The following is a 15473-nucleotide window of genomic DNA, read 5'->3' on the forward strand; positions in this document are numbered from 1 at the left end:
CCAGAGAGATGTCCCCGTCCTCTGTATTCCCAGGATAATCACATATATACAATGTCCTCAGTCACTGTGTGTCTCCTACAGATGGGCCCAGTAACAGGAATACCCCAGAGAGATGTCCCCGTCCTCTGTATTCCCAGGATAATCACATATATACCATGTCCTCAGTCACTGTGTGTCTCCTACAGATGGGCCCAGTAACAGGAATACCCCAGAGAGATGTCCCCGTCCTCTGTATTCCCAGGATAATCACATATATACAACGTACTCAGTCGCTGCGTGTCACCTACAGGTGGGGCCAGTAACAGGAATACCCCAGAGAGATGTCCCCGTCCTCTGTATTCCCAGGATTGTACAGAGGAGAATCACAGGACCCCACAGGAGGATCAGGTAGGTGAGATTTAGGGTCTCCCCAATATTCCACAGTGACTGTCACTATATGATCTGTACAGAAGCTGTGTGTCTTATACACTGATATTATACTGTGTAATTTAGGGTGACCTCCATTCTAATATGAAAGCAGAAGATACAGAGGGAGAAGAAGAGACGTATGTGACCGATATGAAGGTAGAAGGTACAGAGGGAGAAGAAGAGACGTATGTGACCGATATGAAGGCAGAAGATACAGAGGGAGAAGAAGAGACGTATGTGACTGATATGAAGGTAGAAGATACAGAGGGAGAAGAAGAGACGTATGTGACTGATATGAAGGCAGAAGATACAGAGGGAGAAGAAGAGACGTATGTGACTGATATGAAGGCAGAAGATACAGAGGGAGGAGAAGAGACGTATGTGACTGATATGAAGGTAGAAGATACAGAGGGAGAAGCCATGTATGGGACTGATGTTAAAGTAGAAGAGACATATTTGAGGGGTTATCAGCAGTGTAAGGAGGAAGAAATCCCTACAGATATCAGCACAGGTGAGTAATAAACACTTTGTTGCCATCAGCTCCTATTATAATCCTGCTCTCCCCATCACATCATGTCACTGTGTGTTACCAGCCCAGAGATCTGACCAGTCTCCCCGCACTCTCTGGTGTTTCTCATACATCAGGAGCCATCAGCCCCTATTATACTCCTGCTCTCCCCTCACATCATGTCACTGTGTGTTACCAGCCCAGAGATCTGACCAGTCTCCTTCCCGCACTCTCTGGTGTATCTCATACATCAGGAGCCATCAGCCCCTATTATACTCCTGCTCTCCCCCTCACATCATGTCACTGTGTGTTACCAGCCCAGAGATCTGACCAGTCTCCTCCCCACACTCTCTGGTGTATGTCATACATCAGGAGCCACCAGCCCCTATTATACTCCTGCTCTCCCCCTCACATCCTGTCACTGTGTGTTACCAGCCCAGAGATCTGAGCAGTCTCCTCTCCGCACTCTCTGGTGTATCTCATACATCAGGAGCCATCAGCCCCTATTATACCCCTGCTCTCCCCCTCACATCATGTCACTGTGTGTTACCAGCCCAGAGATCTGACCAGTCTCCTCCCCGCACTCTCTGGTGTATCTCATACATCAGGAGCCATCAGCCCCTGTTATACTCCTGCTCTCCCCCTCACATCATGTCACTGTGTGTTACCAGCCCAGAGATCTGACCAGTCTCCTCCCCGCACTCTCTGGTATATCTCATACATCAGGAGCCATCAGCCCCTATTATACTCCTGCTCTCCCCCTCACATCATGTCACTGTGTGGTACCAGCCCAGAGATCTGACCAGTCTCCTCCCCGCACTCTCTAGTGTATCTCATACATCAGGAGCCATCAGCCCCTATTATACTCCTGCTCTCCCCCTCACATCATGTCACTGTGTGGTACCAGCCCAGAGATCTGACCAGTCTCCTCCCCGCACTCTCTGGTGTATCTCATACATCAGCAGCCATCAGCCCCTATTATACTCCTGCTCTCCCCCTCACATCATGTCACTGTGTGTTACCAGCCCAGAGATCTGACCAGTCTCCTCCCCGCACTCTCTGGTGTATCTCATACATCAGCAGCCATCAGCCCCTATTATACCCCTGCTCTCCCCCTCACATCATGTCACTGTGTGTTACCAGCCCAGAGATCTGACCAGTCTCCTCCCCGCACTCTCTGGTGTATCTCATACATCAGCAGCCATCAGCCCCTATTATACTCCTGCTCTCCCCCTCACATCATGTCACTGTGTGTTACCAGCCCAGAGATCTGACCAGTCTCCTCCCCGCACTCTCTGGTGTTCTCATACATCAGGAGCCATCAGCCCCTATTATACTCCTGCTCTCCCCCTCACATCATGTCACTGTGTGTTACCAGCCCAGAGATCTGACCAGTCTCCTTTCCGCACTCTCTGGTGTATCTCATATATCAGGAGCCGTCAGACCCTATTATACTCCTGCTCTCCCCCTCACATCATGTCACTGTGTGTTACCAGCCCAGAGATCTGACCAGTCTCCTTTCCGCACTCTCTGGTGTATCTCATATATCAGGAGCCGTCAGACCCTATTATACTCCTGCTCTCCCCCTCACATCATGTCACTGTGTGTTACCAGCCCAGAGATCTGACCAGTCTCCTCCCCGCACTCTCTGGTGTATGTCATACATCAGGAGCCACCAGCCCCTATTATACTCCTGCTCTCCCCCTCACATCATGTCACTGTGTGTTACCAGCCCAGAGATCTGACCAGTCTCCTACCCGCACTCTCTGGTGTATCTCATACATCAGGAGCCATCAGCCCCTATTATACTCCTGCTCTCCCCCTCACATCATGTCACTGTGTGTTACCAGCCCAGAGATCTGACCAGTCTCCTCCCCGCACTCTCTGGTGTATCTCATACATCAGGAGCCATCAGCCCCAATTATACCCCTGCTCTCCCCCTCACATCATTTCACTGTGTGTTACCAGCCCAGAGATCTGACCAGTCTCCTCCCCGCACTCTCTAGTGTATCTCATACATCAGGAGCCATCAGCCCCTATTATACTCCTGCTCTCCCCCTCACATCATGTCACTGTGTTACCAGCCCAGAGATCTGACCAGTCTCCTCCCCACACTCTCTGGTGTATCTCATACATCAGGAGCCATCAGCCCCTATTATACTCCTGCTCTCCCCCTCACATCATGTCACTGTGTGTTACCAGCCCAGAGATCTGACCAGTCTCCACCCCGCACTCTCTGGTGTATCTCATACATCAGGAGCCATCAGCCCCTATTATACCCCTGCTCTCCCCCTCACATCATGTCACTGTGTGTTACCAGCCCAGAGATCTGACCAGTCTCCTCCCCGCACTCTCTAGTGTATCTCATACATCAGGAGCCATCAGCCCCTATTATACTCCTGCTCTCCCCCTCACATCATGTCACTGTGTTACCAGCCCAGAGATCTGACCAGTCTCCTCCCCGCACTCTCTGGTGTATCTCATACATCAGGAGCCATCAGCCCCTATTATACTCCTGCTCTCCCCCTCACATCATGTCACTGTGTTACCAGCCCAGAGATCTGACCAGTCTCCTCCCCACACTCTCTGGTGTATCTCATACATCAGGAGCCATCAGCCCCTATTATACTACTGCTCTCCCCCTCACATCATGTCACTGTGTTACCAGCCCAGATATCTGACCAGTCTCCTTCCCACACTCTCTGGTGTATCTCATACATCAGGAGCCATCAGCCCCTATTATACTCCTGCTCTCCTCCTCACATCATGTCACTGTGTTACTAGCCCAGAGATCTGACCAGACTCCTCCCCGCACTCTCTGGTGTATCTCATACATCAGCAGCCATCAGCCCCTATTATACTCCTGCTCTCCCCCTCACATCATGTTACTGTGTGTTACCAGCCCAAAGATCTGACCAGTCTCCTCTCCGCACTCTCTGGTGTATCTCATACATCAGGAGCCGTCAGCGTAAATTATACTCCTGCTCTCCCCCTCACATCATGTCACTGTGTGTTACCATCCCAGAGATCTGACCAGTCTCCTCCCCGCACTCTCTGGTGTATCTCATACATCAGCAGCCATCAGCCCCTATTATACTCCTGCTCTCCCCCTCACATCATGTTACTGTGTGTTACCAGCCCAGAGATCTGACCAGTCTCCTCCCCGCACTCTCTGGTGTATCTCATACATCAGGTGCCATCAGCCCCTATTATACTCCTGCTCTCCCCCTCACATCATGTCACTGTGTGCTACCAGCCCAGAGACCTGACCAGTCTCCTCCCCGCACTCTCTGGTGTATCTCATACATCAGGTGCCATCAGCCCCTATTATACTCCTGCTCTCCCCTCACATCATGTCACTGTGTTACCAGCCCAGAGATATGACCAGTCTCCTCCCCGCACTCTCTGGTGTATCACATACATCAGGAGCCATCAGCCCCTATTATACTCCTGCTCTCCCCCTCACATCATATCGCTGTGTGTTACCAGCCCAGAGATCTGACCGGTCTCCTTCCCGCACTCTCTGGTGTATCTCATACATCAGCAGCCATCAGCCCCTATTATACTCCTGCTCTCCCCCTCACATCATGTCACTGTGTTACCAGCCCAGAGATCTGACCAGTCTCCTCCCCGCACTCTCTGGTGTATCTCATATATCAGGAGCCGTCAGCCCCTATTATACTCCTCCTCTCCCATCACATCATGTCACTGTGTGTTACCAGCCCAGATATCTGACCAGTCTCCTCCCCGCATTCTCTGGTGTATCTCATACATCAGCACCTATCAGCCCCTATTATACTCCTGCTCTCCCCCTCACATCATGTCACTGTGTTACCAGCCCAGAGATCTGACCAGTCTCCTCCCCACACTCTCTGGTGTATCTCATACATCAGGAGCCATCAGCCCCTATTATACTCCTGCTCTCCCCCTCACATCATGTCACTGTGTGTTACCAGCCCAGAGATCTGACCAGTCTCCTCCGCGCACTCTCTGGTGTATCTCATACATCAGGAGCCATCAGCCCCTATTATACTCCTGCTCTCCCCCTCACATCATTTCACTGTGTGTTACCAGCCCAGAGATCTGACCAGTCTCCTCCGCGCACTCTCTGGTGTATCTCATACATCAGGAGCCATCAGCTCCTATTATACTCCTGCTCTCCCCCTCACATCATGTCACTGTGTTACTACCCCAGAGATCTGACCAGACTCCTCCCCGCACTCTCTGGTGTATCTCATACATCAGCAGCCATCAGCCCGTATTATACTCCTGCTCTCCCCCTCACATCATGTCACTGTGTGTTACCAGCCCAGAGATCTGACCAGTCTCCTCCCCGCACTCTCTGGTATTCTCATACATCAGGAGCCATCAGCCCCTATTATACTCCTGCTCTCCCCCTCACATCATGTCACTGTGTGTTACCAGCCCAGAGATCTGACCAGTCTCCGCCCCGCACTCTCTGATGTATCTCATACATCAGGAGCCATCAGCCCCTATTAAACTCCCGCTCTCCCCCTCACATCATGTCACTGTGTGTTACCAGCCCAGAGATCTGACCAGTCTCCTCCCCGCATTCTCTGGTGTATCTCATACATCAGCACCTATCAGCCCCTAATATACTCCTGCTCTCCCCCTCACATCATGTCACTGTGTGTTACCAGCCCAGAGATCTGACCAGTCTCCTCCCCGCACTCTCTAGTGTATCTCATACATCAGGAGACATCAGCCCCTATTATACTCCTCCTCTCCCATCACATCATGTCACTGTGTGTTACCAGCCCAGATATCTGACCAGTCTCCTCCCCGCATTCTCTGGTGTATCTCATACATCAGCACCTATCAGCCCCTATTATACTCCTGCTCTCCCCCTCACATCATGTCACTGTGTTACCAGCCCAGAGATCTGACCAGTCTCCTCCCCACACTCTCTGGTGTATCTCATACATCAGGAGCCATCAGCCCCTATTATACTCCTGCTCTCCCCCTCACATCATGTCACTGTGTGTTACCAGCCCAGAGATCTGACCAGTCTCCTCCGCGCACTCTCTGGTGTATCTCATACATCAGGAGCCATCAGCCCCTATTATACTCCTGCTCTCCCCCTCACATCATGTCACTGTGTGTTACCAGCCCAGAGATCTGACCAGTCTCCTCCGCGCACTCTCTGGTGTATCTCATACATCAGGAGCCATCAGCTCCTATTATACTCCTGCTCTCCCCCTCACATCATGTCACTGTGTTACTACCCCAGAGATATGACCAGACTCCTCCCCGCACTCTCTGGTGTATCTCATACATCAGCAGCCATCAGCCCCTATTATACTCCTGCTCTCCCCCTCACATCATGTTACTGTGTGTTACCAGCCCAAAGATCTGACCAGTCTCCTCTCCGCACTCTCTGGTGTATCTCAAACATCAGGAGCCGTCAGCCCCTATTATACTCCTGCTCTCCCCCTCACATCATGTCACTGTGTGTTACCAGCCCAGAGATCTGACCAGTCTCCTCCCCGCACTCTCTGGTGTATCTCATACATCAGGAGCCATCAGCCCCTATTATACTCCTGCTCTCCCCCTCACATCATGTCACTGTGTGCTACCAGCCCAGAGACCTGACCAGTCTCCTCCCCGCACTCTCTGGTGTATCTCATACATCAGCAGCCATCAGCCCCTATTATACTCCTGCTCTCCCCCTCACATCATGTCACTGTGTTACCAGCCCAGAGATCTGACCAGTCTCCTCCCCACACTCTCTGGTATATCTCATACATCAGGAGCCGTCAGCCCCTATTATACTCCTGCTCTCCCCTCACATCATGTCACTGTGTGTTACCAGCCCAGAGATCTGACCAGTCTCCTCCCCGCACTCTCTGGTGTATCTCATACATCAGGTGCCATCAGCCCCTATTATACTCCTGCTCTCCCCCTCACATCATGTCACTGTGTGTTACCAGCCCAGAGATCTGACCAGTCTCCTCCCTGCACTCTCTGGTGTATCTCATACATCAGGAGCCGTCAGCCCCTTTTATACTCCTGCTCTCCCCCTCACATCATATCGCTGTGTGTTACCAGCCCAGAGATCTGACCAGTCTCCTTCCCTCACTCTCTGGTGTATCTCATACATCAGCAGCCATCAGCCCCTATTATACTCCTGCTCTCCCCCTCACATCATGTCACTGTGTGTTACCAGCCCAGAGTTCTGACCAGTCTTTTCCCCGCACTCTCTGGTGTTCTCATACATCAGGAGCCATCAGCCCCTATTATACTCCTGCTCTCCCCCTCACATCATGTCACTGTGTGTTACCAGCCCAGAGTTCTGACCAGTCTTTTCCCCGCACTCTCTGGTGTTCTCATACATCAGCAGCCATCAGCCCCTATTATACTCCTGCTCTCCCCCTCACATCATGTCACTGTGTTACCAGCCCAGAGATCTGACCAGTCTTCTCCCCACACTCTCTGGTGTATCTCATACATCAGGTGCCATCAGCCACTATTATACTCCTGCTCTCCCCCTCACATCATGTCACTGTGTTACCAGCCCAGAGATCTGACCAGTCTCCTCCCCGCACTCTCTGGTGTATCTCATACATCAGGAGCCGTCAGCCCCTATTATACTCCTGCTCTCCCCTCACATCATGTCACTGTGTGTTACCAGCCCAGAGATCTGACCAGTCTCCTCCCTGCACTCTCTGGTGTATCTCATACATCAGGAGCCATCAGCCCCTATTATACTCCTGCTCTCCCCCTCACATCATGTCACTGTGTGTTACCAGCCCAGAGATCTGACCAGTCTCCTCCCCGCACTCTCTGGTGTATCTCATACATCAGGAGCCATCAGCCCCTTTTATACTCCTGCTCTCCCCCTCACATCATATCGCTGTGTGTTACCAGCCCAGAGATCTGACCAGTCTCCTTCCCGCACTCTCTGGTGTATCTCATACATCAGGAGCCATCAGCCCCTATTATACTCCTGCTCTCCCCCTCACATCATGTCACTGTGTGTTACCAGCCCAGAGTTCTGACCAGTCTTTTCCCCGCACTCTCTGGTGTTCTCATACATTAGGAGCCATCCGCCCCTATTATACTCCTGCTCTCCCCCTCACATCATGTCACTGTGTGTTACCAGCCCAGAGATCTGACCAGTCTCCTCCCCGCACTCTCTGGTGTATCTCATACATCAGGAGCCATCAGCCCCTACTATACTCCTGCTCTCCCCCTCACATCATGTCACTGTGTGTTACCAGCACAGAGATCTGACCAGTCTCCTCACCGCACTCTCTGGTGTATCTCATATATCAGGAGCCATCAGCCCCTATTATACTCCTGCTCTCCCATCACATCATGTCACTGTGTGTTACCAGCCCAGATATCTGACCAGTCTCCTCCCCGCATTCTCTGGTGTATCTCATACATCAGCACCTATCAGCCCCTATTATACTCCTGCTCTCCCCCTCACATCATGTCACTGTGTGTTACCAGCCCAGAGATCTGACCAGTCTCCTCCCCGCACTCTCTAGTGTATCTCATACATCAGGAGCCATCAGCCCCTATTATACTCCTGCTCTCCCCCTCACATCATGTCACTGTGTTACCAGCCCAGAGATCTGACCAGTCTCCTCCCCACACTCTCTGGTCTATCTCATACATCAGGAGCCATCAGCCCCTATTATACTCCTGCTCTCCCCCTCACATCATGTCACTGTGTGTTACCAGCCCAGAGATCTGACCAGTCTCCTCCGCGCACTCTCTGGTGTATCTCATACATCAGGAGCCATCAGCCCCTATTATACTCCTGCTCTCCCCCTCACATCATGTCACTGTGTTACTAGCCCAGAGATCTGACCAGTCTCCTCCCCGCACTCTCTGGTGTATCTCATACATCAGCAGCCATCAGCCCCTATTATACTCCTGCTCTCCCCCTCACATCATGTCACTGTGTTACCAGCCCAGAGATCTGACCAGTCTCCTCCCCGCACTCTCTGGTGTATCTCATACATCAGGAGCTATCAGCCCCTATTATACTCCTGCTCTCCCCCTCACATCATGTCACTGTGTGCTACCAGCCCAGAGACCTGACCAGTCTCCTCCCCGCACTCTCTGGTGTATCTCATACATCAGCAGCCATCAGCCCCTATTATACTCCTGCTCTTCCCCTCACATCATGTCACTGTGTTACCAGCCCAGAGATCTGACCAGTCTCCTCCCCACACTCTCTGGTATATCTCATACATCAGGAGCCGTCAGCCCCTATTATACTCCTGCTCTCCCCTCACATCATGTCACTGTGTGTTACCAGCTCAGAGATCTGACCAGTCTCCTCCCCGCACTCTCTGGTGTATCTCATATATCAGGAGCCGTCAGCCCCTATTATACTCCTGCTCTTCCCCTCACATCATGTCACTGTGTTACCAGCCCAGATATCTGACCAGTCTCCTCCCCGCATTCTCTGGTGTATCTCATACATCAGCACCTATCAGCCCCTATTATACTCCTGCTCTCCCCCTCACATCATGTCACTGTGTGTTACCAGCCCAGAGATCTGACCAGTCTCCTCCCCGCACTCTCTGGTGTATGTCATACATCAGGAGCCACCAGCCCCTATTATACTCCTGCTCTCCCCTCACATCATGTCACTGTGTGTTACCAGCCCAGAGATCTGACCAGTCTCCTCCCCGCACTCTCTGGTGTATCTCATACATCAGGAGCCATCAGCCCCTATTATACTCCTGCTCTCCCCCTCACATCATGTCACTGTGTGTTACCAGCCCAGAGATCTGACCAGTCTCCTACCCGCACTCTGTGGTTTATCTCATACATCAGGAGCCATCAGCCCCTATTATACTCCTGCTCTCCCCCTCACATCCTGTCACTGTGTGTTACCAGCCCAGAGATCTGAGCAGTCTCCTCTCCCCACTCTCTGGTGTATCTCATACATCAGGAGCCATCAGCCCCTATTATACTCCTGCTCTCCCTTTCACATCATGTCACTGTGTGTTACCAGCCCAGAGATCTGACCAGTCTCCTCCCCGCACTCTCTGGTGTATCTCATACATCAGGAGCCATGAGCCCCTATTATACTCCTGCTCTCCCCCTCACATCATGTCACTGTGTGTTACCAGCCCAGAGATCTGACCAGTCTCCTCCCCGCACTCTCTAGTGTATCTCATACATCAGGAGCCATCAGCCCCTATTATACTCCTGCTCTCCCCCTCACATCATGTCACTGTGTTACCAGCCCAGAGATATGACCAGTCTCCTCCCCACACTCTCTGGTGTATCTCATACATCAGCAGCCATCAGCCCCTATTATACTCCTGCTCTCCCCCTCACATCATGTTACTGTGTGTTACCAGCCCAGAGATCTGACCAGTCTCCTCCCCGCACTCTCTGGTGTATCTCATACATCAGGTGCCATCAGCCCCTATTATACTCCTGCTCTCCCCCTCACATCATGTCACTGTGTGCTACCAGCCCAGAGACCTGACCAGTCTCCTCCCCGCACTCTCTGGTGTATCACATACATCAGGAGCCATCAGCCCCTATTATACTCCTGCTCTCCCCCTCACATCATATCGCTGTGTGTTACCAGCCCAGAGATCTGACCAGTCTCCTTCCCGCACTCTCTGGTGTATCTCATACATCAGCAGCCATCAGCCCCTATTATACTCCTGCTCTCCCCCTCACATCATGTCACTGTGTTACCAGCCCAGAGATATGACCAGTCTCCTCCCCGCACTCTCTGGTGTATCTCATACATCAGCAGCCATCAGCCCCTATTATACTCCTGCTCTCCCCCTCACATCATGTCACTGTGTGTTACCAGCCCTGTGATCTGACCAGTCTCCTCCCCGCACTCTCTGGTGTATCTCATACATCAGCAGCCATCAGCTCCTATTATACTCCTGCTCTCCCCCTCACATCATGTCACTGTGTGTTACCAGCCCAGAGATCTGACCAGTCTCCTCCCCACACTCTCTGGTGTATCTCATACATCAGGAGCCATCAGCCCCTATTATACTCCTGCTCTCCCCCTCACATCATATCGCTGTGTGTTACCAGCCCAGAGATCTGACCAGTCTCCTCCCCGCACTCTCTGGTGATCTTATACATCAGGAGCCATCAGCCCCTATTATACTCCTGCTCTCCCCTCACATCATATCGCTGTGTGTTACCAGCCCAGAGATCTGACCAGTCTCCTTCCCGCACTCTCTGGTGTATCTCATACATCAGGAGCCATCAGCCCCTATTATACTCCTGCTCTCCCCCTCACATCATATCGCTGTGTGTTACCAGCCCAGAGATCTGACCAGTCTCCTCCCCGCACTCTCTGGTGATCTTATACATCAGGAGCCATCAGCCCCTATTATACTCCTGCTCTCCCCTCACATCATATCGCTGTGTGTTACCAGCCCAGAGATCTGACCGGTCTCCTCCCCGCACTCTCTGGTGTATCTCATACATCAGCAGCCATCAGCCCCTATTATACTCCTGCTCTCCCCCTCACATCATGTCACTGTGTGCTACCAGCCCAGAGACCTGACCAGTCTCCTCCCCGCACTCTCTGGTGTATCTCATACATCAGCAGCCATCAGCCCCTATTATACTCCTGCTCTCCCCCTCACATCATGTCACTGTGTTACCAGCCCAGAGATCTGACCAGTCTCCTCCCCACACTCTCTGGTATATCTCATACATCAGGAGCCGTCAGCCCCTATTATACTCCTGCTCTCCCCTCACATCATGTCACTGTGTGTTACCAGCCCAGAGATCTGACCAGTCTCCTCCCCGCACTCTCTGGTGTATCTCATACATCAGGTGCCATCAGCCCCTATTATACTCCTGCTCTCCCCCTCACATCATGTCACTGTGTGTTACCAGCCCAGAGATCTGACCAGTCTCCTCCCCGCACTCTCTGGTGTATCTCATACATCAGGAGCCGTCAGCCCCTTTTATACTCCTGCTCTCCCCCTCACATCATATCGCTGTGTGTTACCAGCCCAGAGATCTGACCAGTCTCCTTCCCTCACTCTCTGGTGTATCTCATACATCAGCAGCCATCAGCCCCTATTATACTCCTGCTCTCCCCCTCACATCATGTCACTGTGTGTTACCAGCCCAGAGTTCTGACCAGTCTTTTCCCCGCACTCTCTGGTGTTCTCATACATCAGGAGCCATCAGCCCCTATTATACTCCTGCTCTCCCCCTCACATCATGTCACTGTGTGTTACCAGCCCAGAGTTCTGACCAGTCTTTTCCCCGCACTCTCTGGTGTTCTCATACATCAGCAGCCATCAGCCCCTATTATACTCCTGCTCTCCCCCTCACATCATGTCACTGTGTTACCAGCCCAGAGATCTGACCAGTCTTCTCCCCACACTCTCTGGTGTATCTCATACATCAGGTGCCATCAGCCACTATTATACTCCTGCTCTCCCCCTCACATCATGTCACTGTGTTACCAGCCCAGAGATCTGACCAGTCTCCTCCCCGCACTCTCTGGTGTATCTCATACATCAGGAGCCGTCAGCCCCTATTATACTCCTGCTCTCCCCTCACATCATGTCACTGTGTGTTACCAGCCCAGAGATCTGACCAGTCTCCTCCCTGCACTCTCTGGTGTATCTCATACATCAGGAGCCATCAGCCCCTATTATACTCCTGCTCTCCCCCTCACATCATGTCACTGTGTGTTACCAGCCCAGAGATCTGACCAGTCTCCTCCCCGCACTCTCTGGTGTATCTCATACATCAGGAGCCATCAGCCCCTTTTATACTCCTGCTCTCCCCCTCACATCATATCGCTGTGTGTTACCAGCCCAGAGATCTGACCAGTCTCCTTCCCGCACTCTCTGGTGTATCTCATACATCAGGAGCCATCAGCCCCTATTATACTCCTGCTCTCCCCCTCACATCATGTCACTGTGTGTTACCAGCCCAGAGTTCTGACCAGTCTTTTCCCCGCACTCTCTGGTGTTCTCATACATTAGGAGCCATCCGCCCCTATTATACTCCTGCTCTCCCCCTCACATCATGTCACTGTGTGTTACCAGCCCAGAGATCTGACCAGTCTCCTCCCCGCACTCTCTGGTGTATCTCATACATCAGGAGCCATCAGCCCCTATTATACTCCTGCTCTCCCCCTCACATCATGTCACTGTGTGTTACCAGCACAGAGATCTGACCAGTCTCCTCACCGCACTCTCTGGTGTATCTCATATATCAGGAGCCATCAGCCCCTATTATACTCCTGCTCTCCCATCACATCATGTCACTGTGTGTTACCAGCCCAGATATCTGACCAGTCTCCTCCCCGCATTCTCTGGTGTATCTCATACATCAGCACCTATCAGCCCCTATTATACTCCTGCTCTCCCCCTCACATCATGTCACTGTGTGTTACCAGCCCAGAGATCTGACCAGTCTCCTCCCCGCACTCTCTAGTGTATCTCATACATCAGGAGCCATCAGCCCCTATTATACTCCTGCTCTCCCCCTCACATCATGTCACTGTGTTACCAGCCCAGAGATCTGACCAGTCTCCTCCCCACACTCTCTGGTCTATCTCATACATCAGGAGCCATCAGCCCCTATTATACTCCTGCTCTCCCCCTCACATCATGTCACTGTGTGTTACCAGCCCAGAGATCTGACCAGTCTCCTCCGCGCACTCTCTGGTGTATCTCATACATCAGGAGCCATCAGCCCCTATTATACTCCTGCTCTCCCCCTCACATCATGTCACTGTGTTACTAGCCCAGAGATCTGACCAGTCTCCTCCCCGCACTCTCTGGTGTATCTCATACATCAGCAGCCATCAGCCCCTATTATACTCCTGCTCTCCCCCTCACATCATGTCACTGTGTTACCAGCCCAGAGATCTGACCAGTCTCCTCCCCGCACTCTCTGGTGTATCTCATACATCAGGAGCTATCAGCCCCTATTATACTCCTGCTCTCCCCCTCACATCATGTCACTGTGTGCTACCAGCCCAGAGACCTGACCAGTCTCCTCCCCGCACTCTCTGGTGTATCTCATACATCAGCAGCCATCAGCCCCTATTATACTCCTGCTCTTCCCCTCACATCATGTCACTGTGTTACCAGCCCAGAGATCTGACCAGTCTCCTCCCCACACTCTCTGGTATATCTCATACATCAGGAGCCGTCAGCCCCTATTATACTCCTGCTCTCCCCTCACATCATGTCACTGTGTGTTACCAGCTCAGAGATCTGACCAGTCTCCTCCCCGCACTCTCTGGTGTATCTCATATATCAGGAGCCGTCAGCCCCTATTATACTCCTGCTCTTCCCCTCACATCATGTCACTGTGTTACCAGCCCAGATATCTGACCAGTCTCCTCCCCGCATTCTCTGGTGTATCTCATACATCAGCACCTATCAGCCCCTATTATACTCCTGCTCTCCCCCTCACATCATGTCACTGTGTGTTACCAGCCCAGAGATCTGACCAGTCTCCTCCCCGCACTCTCTGGTGTATGTCATACATCAGGAGCCACCAGCCCCTATTATACTCCTGCTCTCCCCTCACATCATGTCACTGTGTGTTACCAGCCCAGAGATCTGACCAGTCTCCTCCCCGCACTCTCTGGTGTATCTCATACATCAGGAGCCATCAGCCCCTATTATACTCCTGCTCTCCCCCTCACATCATGTCGCTGTGTGTTACCAGCCCAGAGATCTGACCAGTCTCCTACCCGCACTCTGTGGTTTATCTCATACATCAGGAGCCATCAGCCCCTATTATACTCCTGCTCTCCCCCTCACATCCTGTCACTGTGTGTTACCAGCCCAGAGATCTGAGCAGTCTCCTCTCCCCACTCTCTGGTGTATCTCATACATCAGGAGCCATCAGCCCCTATTATACTCCTGCTCTCCCTTTCACATCATGTCACTGTGTGTTACCAGCCCAGAGATCTGACCAGTCTCCTCCCCGCACTCTCTGGTGTATCTCATACATCAGGAGCCATGAGCCCCTATTATACTCCTGCTCTCCCCCTCACATCATGTCACTGTGTGTTACCAGCCCAGAGATCTGACCAGTCTCCTCCCCGCACTCTCTAGTGTATCTCATACATCAGGAGCCATCAGCCCCTATTATACTCCTGCTCTCCCCCTCACATCATGTCACTGTGTTACCAGCCCAGAGATATGACCAGTCTCCTCCCCACACTCTCTGGTGTATCTCATACATCAGCAGCCATCAGCCCCTATTATACTCCTGCTCTCCCCCTCACATCATGTTACTGTGTGTTACCAGCCCAGAGATCTGACCAGTCTCCTCCCCGCACTCTCTGGTGTATCTCATACATCAGGTGCCATCAGCCCCTATTATACTCCTGCTCTCCCCCTCACATCATGTCACTGTGTGCTACCAGCCCAGAGACCTGACCAGTCTCCTCCCCGCACTCTCTGGTGTATCACATACATCAGGAGCCATCAGCCCCTATTATACTCCTGCTCTCCCCCTCACATCATATCGCTGTGTGTTACCAGCCCAGAGATCTGACCAGTCTCCTTCCCGCACTCTCTGGTGTATCTCA

The 15473-nt window shown here is 52.2% G+C and overlaps 3 protein-coding genes across 4 annotated transcripts in view; 1 reads left to right on the plus strand and 2 right to left on the minus strand.

Annotated features, from left to right (window-relative positions):
- LOC146009797 (uncharacterized) overlaps nt 1–15473 on the minus strand; it is a 928908-nt gene that overhangs the window by 256062 nt on the left and 657373 nt on the right. The gene's annotated exons all lie outside the window — the stretch shown is intronic.
- Nucleotides 1–15473, minus strand: part of LOC146009834 (uncharacterized) — a 547900-nt gene that overhangs the window by 123044 nt on the left and 409383 nt on the right. The gene's annotated exons all lie outside the window — the stretch shown is intronic.
- Nucleotides 1–15473, plus strand: part of LOC146009811 (uncharacterized) — a 38750-nt gene that overhangs the window by 16089 nt on the left and 7188 nt on the right. Inside the window, exons 2-3 of one of the 2 annotated variants that reach the window (XM_083150305.1) lie at nt 290–387; nt 493–919. In XM_083150305.1, coding sequence (XP_083006431.1) covers nt 290–387; nt 493–919 — 525 coding nt within the window. The remainder of the gene's footprint in view (nt 1–289; nt 388–492; nt 920–15473) is intronic. The other variant, XM_083150306.1, reaches the window with a different exon arrangement.

The sequence above is a fragment of the Crinia signifera genome, chromosome 6 (assembly GCF_055691185.1).
Source record: "Crinia signifera chromosome 6, ASM5569118v1, whole genome shotgun sequence".
In the NCBI taxonomy this organism is placed as follows: domain Eukaryota; kingdom Metazoa; phylum Chordata; class Amphibia; order Anura; family Myobatrachidae; genus Crinia; species Crinia signifera.